The sequence below is a fragment of the Triticum urartu genome, chromosome 1, assembly GCF_003073215.2.
Source record: "Triticum urartu cultivar G1812 chromosome 1, Tu2.1, whole genome shotgun sequence".
Classification (NCBI taxonomy): domain Eukaryota; kingdom Viridiplantae; phylum Streptophyta; class Magnoliopsida; order Poales; family Poaceae; genus Triticum; species Triticum urartu.
In genome coordinates, this window is record NC_053022.1 from 218,865,884 (window position 1) to 218,875,358 (window position 9,475).

The 9,475-nt window shown below is 52.9% G+C and overlaps 1 protein-coding gene across 1 annotated transcript; it reads right to left on the minus strand.

Annotated features, from left to right (window-relative positions):
* Positions 1-2,873: 2,873 nt before the first annotated feature.
* Positions 2,874-4,744, minus strand: LOC125554603 (UDP-glycosyltransferase 73E1-like). Its single transcript, XM_048718116.1, has one exon. It carries the CDS (start codon positions 4,710-4,712, stop codon positions 3,180-3,182), a length of 1,533 nt encoding a protein of 510 aa, XP_048574073.1. The 5' UTR covers positions 4,713-4,744; the 3' UTR covers positions 2,874-3,179.
* Between the last annotated feature and the right edge of the window lie 4,731 nt (positions 4,745-9,475).

A 9,475-nucleotide genomic window follows, 5' to 3' on the forward strand; every position in this document is an offset into this window, starting at 1 on the left:
ACTTCTCCGGGTAGTGGAAGACTACGATGACGTCCTCTTGCAGCGCACCAATCTTGTTGGCGATGGCTGCCGTCACCTCGTTGGTTGATGCTGACCGGTCTGTCGAACCAGGCGAGCACCGCGTTGGATTCCAGCAGGGCCAGCTCCATGAGCATCGCAGGAGAGTTGTGGACGACGGCGAAGACCTCAGGGCGGGTGGTGTGGTCACCAGACCAAGCCATGGGAGCAGCAGAGGAAGCCATCGCGGGAGGTGAGACCCGCACCGCAGGTGCGGGCTCCTGGCGAAGCTTGGGAGCACCTGGCCTGAGGTGGGGACGCGGAGGGTGGGTGTAGCCGCGAGCCTTGTGGCCGGAGCGGAAACAACGCCTGCAGACGATGGGGTCTCTGCAGTAGATAGCTTTGTGGCGCGGGTGAAGACAGCGAAAGCAGAGCCCTTTAATCCAATCGGGCCGAGGTGCGCGTGCAGTGAATGTGGTGACGTGCTTGGCCGGCGAGCGAGGCCGGCGGGACTTTGCTTCCACCCAGGGCGCCGTCACCTCAGCCTTGAGCCCCGCGGCCGCCGCGCCTTGTTCAACTTCCTCATAACTAAGTTCGCATGGGTCCCCGTTCGTCGTATCGGCATTTTTTAGGTGTGAAGCGAAGTTCACCAGAAATGCTAGCTATATGCTTAACACAGGGTCACGCCGACTTGACTGCACATCGCGCCCCTGAGTCATCTCTGACCGAAAGCAGGAGAGCCATCCCGTGCCATCTCCTCCATTTACTCCGGGTGGGCTGGCAGTACGGGCAGCCGCCGCCGCATTGAAGCCAGCAGTTAGGGCGGCCGCACGGGCGAGCAGCTCCGGAGGGGTCTCCAGGACACACTCCACGCCATCCAGGAGGCAGGGAGGGCGTCCAGGCGGGGTGGCGGCGGTGTGCCCAGCCCCAGATCTGGTTCAGCAGCTGGCTGGCACACGGGCAGCGAGCGCTGCAAAGGGGGGACTTCCCAACGGAGCAGCGAGGGCTTGTGGAGGAGGCCGGCGAGCAGCGTCAGGGATTGGGGCTGGGAGGTGGCCGACGGCGTCGGAGGGAGCGCCGCCGGTATGGGTCAGGTGGCTACGGGGAGGGTTGGGGCGGAAGCGGACATGGCTTGGCTCTATAAGTTAGTAGTATAATATATGAAATGACTCTAACACTGGTTTGACCTTCACGTGAAGTAGCAGCCATGAAGGGATTCAACAAAACTGCACCATCTGACGAATGGCACTGTGGGTCTGTGGCTAACTTAATAATAAAATAAAATGAAAAGGAGAGGAGAGGATCATCCCTGTGCATGCATTGCCTGGGGAGGACGGCTTCTGGCCCCTTCGTGTCCGCTTGGGACCCAGGATCACACGAGGCCAGTGCTCAGCCGACGAAGACGCTTTCTGTCCTCGCTCGTGTCGATCTCTACGCTTAGTGGCTGCCCAACGCATAATTTTTTTATCTGATCTAAGATCGAAGTCGATCTGGACGAGTCAGTGAAATGAGATTGCGATCCAACAACAATAACTCTCGAAGAAATAAATTCGTGTGGAACAAATCTAACTGAAAAAACAGCACCTGATCATCTCATCGATCCATGGCGATCACCCAACAGGCTAATGAAAGCATCAATGTCGATTCTATATCCGGCGTATCTCGTAGTAGAAGTCCTAAACTAGGCGTTTTGGAGAGATGGTAATATGGACATGAATTTTATCCAGGTTCGGGTTCTCTTGATGGAGGTAAAATCCTACGTGCTGCTTTTGATTGTATTGATATGGGTATAGTATAGGGTACATGCGAAATTGCATAGAAGCACACGGCGACGACGCGCTCTGGAATGTATCTACCACGAGACTATTCTAATGAATATGAGATCATCTATTGACTAGTCTGGCCTCGGTTTATATAACAAATCAGAGGCCTAGGGTTTAAGAGAATCCTTGTCTTATGCATCAAGTCTTGTGAAAACCTTCTTGTATGCGGTATGGACTGTCCGGAGTGGCTCACGAGCGAACCGCCATGGGGTCCTCGGCCCGATCCAGTTGGTCGGGAGACGACGTGGTGAGTACCCCTTAATGACACCGTCAGAGGGCAAGTTTAGTTTGTTGAAAAAGTCCAACGAAACCCGTAACAAGCCCGTCGATGTAGCATCTTTGGGTTTTTTGTACCGAGCTTTCCAATGACACTGATGTCTCATTCCGACAAAGCACACAAGGAATTCAGCTACTGAAAAATCGATGCAGATGCAGAATATAATTTTCCAAAAAAGACGTCGAGCCCAGCAAGATGGCCTAACACGCTACAAGCTCATACAAATGACACATCTGCTCGACAATGTTGTTTTTCTATTTGAAAGTAGCATAATACCCGGGAGAGTATTTGTGGCACGCAAGTGCGGGGGCACTCATGTACGTGGTGCCCAATTTTTATTTTGGCTATCGATTTTCAAAGTTTTATATATTTTATTAAATGAAAATTTCAAATTAGTTCTGTTTTCATATCCGTGTTTGTCATGAGCGCTTTAAATAAGATCCATTTTGAATATATTTAGACCACTTTTGAAAAAATATGTTAACTTTCACTGCTTGAAACTTAGTACGGGGCGACTGATAAAAATCATTATTTAGTGTCTACGACCAACAGAAAAAAATGCTTAAAATTATATCTCGAAATGGTTAAAACTTAGCATTTTAGATGCAAAAAACACAAGTTTCAAACGTTAAAACTTAATACTTATTATGTCCTCATGCGGGATTGAACTATTGTATGAATCGTGAGCAGGCAGCAAGACTTGGCAGGTGAGTGCCCGAGCACTCGCGTGCCTCTGCGAATTTCCGCATAATACTCCTAATACAGTAATGCACGGCTAGAAAAAGAATTTAAATGATTACTACATTTTGCTGGCAATTGGGTAGCCACAATACAAGTTGTTTTGAAAAGTAAATGACCACAATATGCTTTTTTTGAGTTGACTAAGATCTTTGATGACACGCCGTTGACATCTTTTTTTTTGAAAGTAACACGCCGTTGACATCTGCTGCTTCCAGATCCGATCTTCATCAGGTAGAATTTCATAATCTGGTTCGAGCCACCTGTTATATGACTATGAATATGATGAGGAAAACTGCCACGAAAATGCGCCCTGATCGATCCCCACTATTTGTCCTGACGGATCAACTAGTTTCTTCTTCCTGCTCCCTGAGGTCAGGCGCGTCATGAACCTCCACGGCGTCTTTACCTTGCTGTACGAGCTCCGCGACATGGCGAACCAAGCTCGCCAGGTCGCTGTCCGAGGACCCACCCTCCGCCATTGCCTCCGTCGCCTTCACGGCGAGCTCCTTCGCCTTCACCCGCATCGCCGCCCCCTCGTCCATCAACGCAACCACCGCTCTCTCCAGGGCCTCCCTCCCGATCTGCACTTTCGACATCTCGGGGTTGCTGACCACGTGCGTGATAGGTACTTTGATGCCGGTCCGGACGCCGGCGCCGAGCACGTCCACGACCAGCATCTCGGTAAGGAACTGGTCGGCGAACTGCGGCCAAGTCAGAAGCGGCACGCCGTGGGAGAGAGACTCCAGCGTCGAGTTCCATCCGCAGTGCGTCAGGAAGCCGCCGACGGAAGGGTGGGACAGAATGGCCATCTGCGGCGCCCAGCCACGGATGACGAGGCCCCGCCCTTCCACCCGCGCGTCGAAACCGGAGTCGAGGCCGTCGGTCTCCTTGGCCACCCAGATGAACGGCCGGTTTGATGCCTCCAGTCCGGCAGCGAGCTCGGCGACCTGCGTCGGGAACAAGTGCGCGACGCTGCCGAAGCTTACGTAGAGCACGGACTGTGGCGGCCTCGCGTCCAGCCATGACGCGACGAGACTGGCGTCCACGGCGGCGGGATTACCTCTCACCGCCGTGGTTTCGGCGTCGGAGTCGAGGAGGCAGAGTGGCCCGATTGCCCAGACCTTCAGGCCGAGCGCCTCGGCGTACCGCTGGACGAACGCGCCCTCGAAAGCCGCGCACGTGTTGAGGACCAGGCCGTCGGCGGTGGCCTCGGCGTCGAGAATGTCGCGCCGGTGCCTCTCTAGCCCCGGCGACTGGAAGAACCCGGGCGACGTTGCCCGATTCAGCACGGCGCGTACCGGGAAGTCCGGCACCTCGAACGGCTCGAAGTCGTCGGCGACGCGGTCGTACACGCCGTTCTTGGCCAGGTTATGCACCGCGAGGAGGAAGAAGGCCGACGGGCCGTGGAACACCAGCCGCGGGACGCCGAGCCGCCGCGCGACGTCCGCCGGGTACGGGCTGCACGAGTCGGCGACGATGCAGTCAGGCCGCCGCGGCAGCGCGCGGAGGTACGCCTCGAGCGGCTCGGCGAGCAGGGACATGGCGTCGCAGAAGAGCCTGAAATGCGTGTAGTCCCTGATCATGTCGTGGCTCTCGCACCCCTCGGGCAGGCCCAGCGCGGGTCCCGGGAACTCGAGCTCGGCGAAGTCGACGGCGAGCCCGGCGCGGCCGGCGTGCTCCAGGACGGCCCTGTTGCGCGCGGCGTGGACGGGGGTCAGGACGACGGTGACGCGCGCGCCGCGGCCGCGGCCGGCGATGAGGCGCGCCATGTCCATCATGGGGATGACGTGGCCCTGCGCGAGGAGCGGCACCAGCACGAAGTGGAGCTTGAGCGGCAGTGCCGCCATGGCCGCGCCGTCCGTACAGCAAGACATCGCGCGCAGCTGCAGAGATGGATGTGCACGAGGTTGGTCAGGGAGACGCCGCGGGTGAGTGCATTGTGTGGCCCGCGCATACACCAACAAGGTTTTATTGCGATCGATGGCGAGTGGGGAATACGGACCTGGAAAGTACAGTATCACTCGTGATCTCGTTGGACCCGAGGTAGACGTCCAAGAGTTGAAATGGAAGGAACGAGGCCACGTCGAAGGTGAGGGTTTGTTTTCGAGACAAATGCGTGTGCGTTAGGGCATTTCCAACCGTTGTCCGCCCAGTACGCATAAAAATCGCCTCCTGCGGGTGAGCCGCCGATACAATCGATGCTAGGACGGTTTTGCGCCCAGTCGTCGCCCCCAGGCGTCGAAATTGGCCTACTTTGCAGCCCAATTTCAGCGAATAAAGAGCCCATATGGACGAGAATAGGCCCATATTCGGCACGGTTTCGCCGTGTCTCGGCGTTCAATTATCAACACAATTATTTCTTATCATATATTTCATCATAGAAAAATCAAATACTTTAACAAAATAGTACAACAACAAATAGTTCAATACAAATTATATAGTTCAATACAAATTATATAGTTCAACAAATAAAAACTCGTATTTCATCACACGGCGTCCCCCTTGAGCCTTCATAGGTGCTCAATCAGATCTTTCTGCAGTTGATGATGCACCTGTGGGTCTCGGATCTCCTGACGCATACTGAGATAGGCAGTCCAAGTTGCCGGTAGCTGGTGATCAACTTCGGCTAAAGGACCCTGCCTGCAGTATGGTTCAGTGTCAAACACTGGGACTTCTTGCTCGCTCTCGATGATCATGTTGTGCAAGATGACACAGCAAGTCATAATCTCCCACATTTGATCTTTGGACCAGGTCTGAGCGGGGTACCGAACAACAGCAAATCGAGATTGGAGCACACCAAATGCCCGCTCGACATCCTTCCTGCAAGCCTCCTGAAGCTTCGCAAACCAGGCGTTCTTGCCTCCTGCCATAGGGTTTGAGATCGTCTTCACAAATGTCGACCATCTCGGATAGATGCCGTCAGCTAGATAGTACCCTTGTTGTATTGGTGCCCATTGATCTCGAAGTTCACCGGAGGAGAATTGCCCTCAACGAGCTTGGCAAAAACAGGAGAGCACTGCAGCACGTTGATGTCATTGTGAGTTCCTGGCATACCAAAGAAGGAGTGCCAAATCCAGAGGTCCTCTGTGGCTACCGCCTCAAGCACCACACTGCAACCGCCTTTGACGCCTTTGTACATCCCCTGCCAACCAAATGGGCAATTCTTCCATTTTCAAAGCATTCCGTCGATGCTTCCAAGCATCCTAGGAAATCCTCTTGCTGCATTCTGGGCTAGGATCCGAGCAGTGTCTTCCGCATTGGGTGTTCTCAAGTATTGTGGCCCAAACACTGCCACCATTGCCCGACAGAACTTGTAGAAATACTCTATATTGGTGGACTCGGCCATGCGCCCATAGTCGTCGAGTGAATCACTGGGAGCTCCATATGCAAGCATCCTCATCGCTGTCGTGCACTTCTGGATGGAGGTGAATCCAAGAGCGCCAGTGCAATCCATCTTGCACTTGAAGTAGTTGTCGAACTCCCAGATGGAATTCACAATCCTGAGAAAGAGCTTTCGGCTCATCCGATAACGGCGCCGAAATGTTCTCTCGCCATGAAGTGGAGCATCGGCGAAGTAGTCGGAGTAGAGCATGCAGTAGCCTTGGAGACGATGCCAGTTCTTTGCTTTCATCCGCCCCGGCGCCGAGCCACCTCGCCGCGGCTTTTCATTGCTCGCCAGCAGCTGGCCGAGGGCGGCGAGCACCATGAGATGCTCTTCTTCCTGGACGTCGGCCGCGGCTTCCTCCTCCAGCAGCACGGCGAGCTCTTCCTCCTCATCTGAGTCCATCGCCGAGGCAGGCAAAACGCCGAACACCTTGCGCTCGGTGGGCGTGTACCCGCCGTTAAACCGCGCCTCCGCGGCCGGAAATGGCGGCCGAAAACGCCCAGCTGTTGTGGGAGGGGCTGCCGGGCAAAGCGCTGCTATTTTCTGGCGGGGAATGGCTATCTAGCGGAGTAGGGCGGCGGCCGTCGCCGGATATAGCTAGTGGTGGCCGAGGGCGCGGGGGGTGCGAGGCGAGTCGGGGGAAGAAAACCTTGACTTTTCCCCTGTCGGTGTGGGCCAGGCGTGCTTTTCCCTAGCGCCGGAGCCCCCAACTGCTCCCCAGCGCGTCGGGTTCGGCCTGTGACCGCCCGGCGGAAAAAAGGTCTGAACCGGCGATTTTCGGCGTCCTGGGGGCGCGACTGGGCCGTTTTTTCGGCGCCGGCGCCGAAAAAGTGGCCTGGGGGGCCCTGTTGGGGGCGCGGCTGGAGATGGCCTTACTACCGTAAAAACAACGGATTCTATGAATAGGCCAGGTCGAGCAACTATGCCATAAGACAATGGATGGATCGTTGATCAAGACATGCATGGGCATGATTCCCAGTAAATTGATTTGAGTGAAGAGCATAACTTTATTAATAATTCATTTTTAGATGACTATTGGTACATTCTAAAATTTAAAAGTAGAACAAGAAATAATAGTAATATCAATAAATCTGAAGTAATAACGGCAGCAAGCTAGCCAATCGAGTTTGATAGTTACAGTAAGCATCTATTCAAAAATAATAATGCAGCAAGCATAATCTGCTCATATTTTTTAGTTAAGAAATATTTTTTTGTGTGGAACTCACATCAAAATGTATTTTATCAGAAAAAATTATAGACACTTATCTTTTCTTGAAGGAATTCATATTAACATGTTTGATGCTTTCTGGGTTTGAATTGAATCTATAAATACATTCCATGAAAAAAAAAGAATTTGTAAAATATATGCTCAATACCCTGAACTGAAGCTATGACTCTGAATTCTCCTTCGTGTTACTTTCTATGTTTATTATCTATATCTACTATGTGCTTCTTTTAACTCAAAGAAATATAGCTAATTTAGTTCACAAATGACACCAAGATGACCAGATCATATGTTCAAGTCACAGCCCGCCCCTCCTCTCTGTTGGAAATATGCCCTAGAGGCAATAATAAATTAGTTATTATTATATTTCCTTGTTCATGATAATCGTTTATTATCCATGCTATAATTGTATTGATAGGAAACTCAGATACATGTGTGGATACATAGACAACACCATGTCCCTAGTAAGCCTCTAGTTGACTAGCTCGTTGATCAATGGATGGTTATGGTTTCCTAACCATGGACATTGGATGTCGTTGATAACGGGATCACATCATTAGGAGAATGATGTGATGGACAAGACCCAATCCTAAGCATAGCACTAGATCGTGTAGTTCGTATGCTAAAGCTTTTCTAATGTCAAGTATCATTTCCTTAGACCATGAGATTGTGCAACTCCCGGATACCGTAGGAATGCTTTGGGTGTATCAAACGTCACAACGTAACTGGGTGACTATAAAGGTGCATTACAGGTATCTCCGAAAGTGTCTGTTGGGTTGGCACGAATCGAGACTGGGATTTGTCACTCCGTGTAAGCGGAGAGGTATCTCTGGGCCCACTCGATAGGACATCATCATATGCGCAATGTGACCAAAGAGTTGATCACGGGATGATGTGTTACGGAACGAGTAAAGAGACTTGCCGGTAACGAGATTGAACAAGGTATCGGTATACCGACGATCGAATCTCGGGCAAGTACAATACCGCTAGACAAAGAGAATTGTATACGGGATTGATTAAGTCCTTGACATCGTGGTTCATCCGATGAGATCATCGTGGAACATGTGGGAGCCAACATGGGTATCCAGATCCCGCTGTTGGTTATTGACCGGAGAACGTCTCGGTCATGTCTGCATGTCTCCCGAACCCGTAGGGTCTACACACTTAAGGTTCGGTGACGCTAGGGTTGTAGAGATATTAGTATGCGGTAAACCGAATGTTGTTCGGAGTCCCGGATGAGATCCCGGACATCACGAGGAGTTCCGGAATGGTCCGGAGGTAAAGAATTATATATAGGAAGTGCTATTTCGGCCATCGGGACAAGTTTCGGGGTCACCGGTATTGTACCGGGACCACCGGAAGGGTCCCGGGGGTCCACCGGGTGGGGCCACCAGCCCCGGGGGGCCACATGGGCTATAGGGGTTGTGCCTTGGCCTATATGGGCCAAGGGCACCAGCCCCAAGAGGCCCATGCGCCAAGAGAAGAGAAAAAGGGGAGAGTCCTAAAAGGGGAAGGCACCTCCGAGGTGCCTTGGGGAGGATGGACTCCTCCCCACCCTTGGCCGCACCCTTCCTTGGAGGAAGGGGCAAGGGCTGCGCCTCCCCCTCCCCCTTGGCCCTATATATAGTGGGGAAAAGGGGGAGCAAACCAATCTAAGGCATTGGCGCCTCCCTCTCCCTCCCGTGACACATCTTCCTCCTCCCGCAGCGCTTAGCGAAGCCCTGTTGGAATCCCGCTACTTCCACCACGCCGTCGTGCTGCTGGATCTCCATCAACCTCTCCCTCCTCCTTGCTAGATCAAGGCATGGGAGACGTCTCCGTTCCGTACGTGTGTTGAACGCGGAGGTGCCGTCCGTTCGGCGCTAGGATCATCGGTGATTTGAATCACGACGAGTACAACTCCATCAACCCCGTTCTCTTGAACGCTTCCGCGCGCGATCTACAAGGGTATGTAGATCCAATCCTCCCTCGTTGCTAGACGACTCCATAGATTGATCTTGGTGACACGTAGGAAAATTTTGAATTTA

What these genes read in the sequence shown, in the direction of transcription:
- LOC125554603 (XM_048718116.1), bottom strand. Translation starts at nt 4,712, where the DNA reads ATGTCTTGCTGTACGGACGGCGCGGCCATGGCGGCACTGCCGCTCAAG.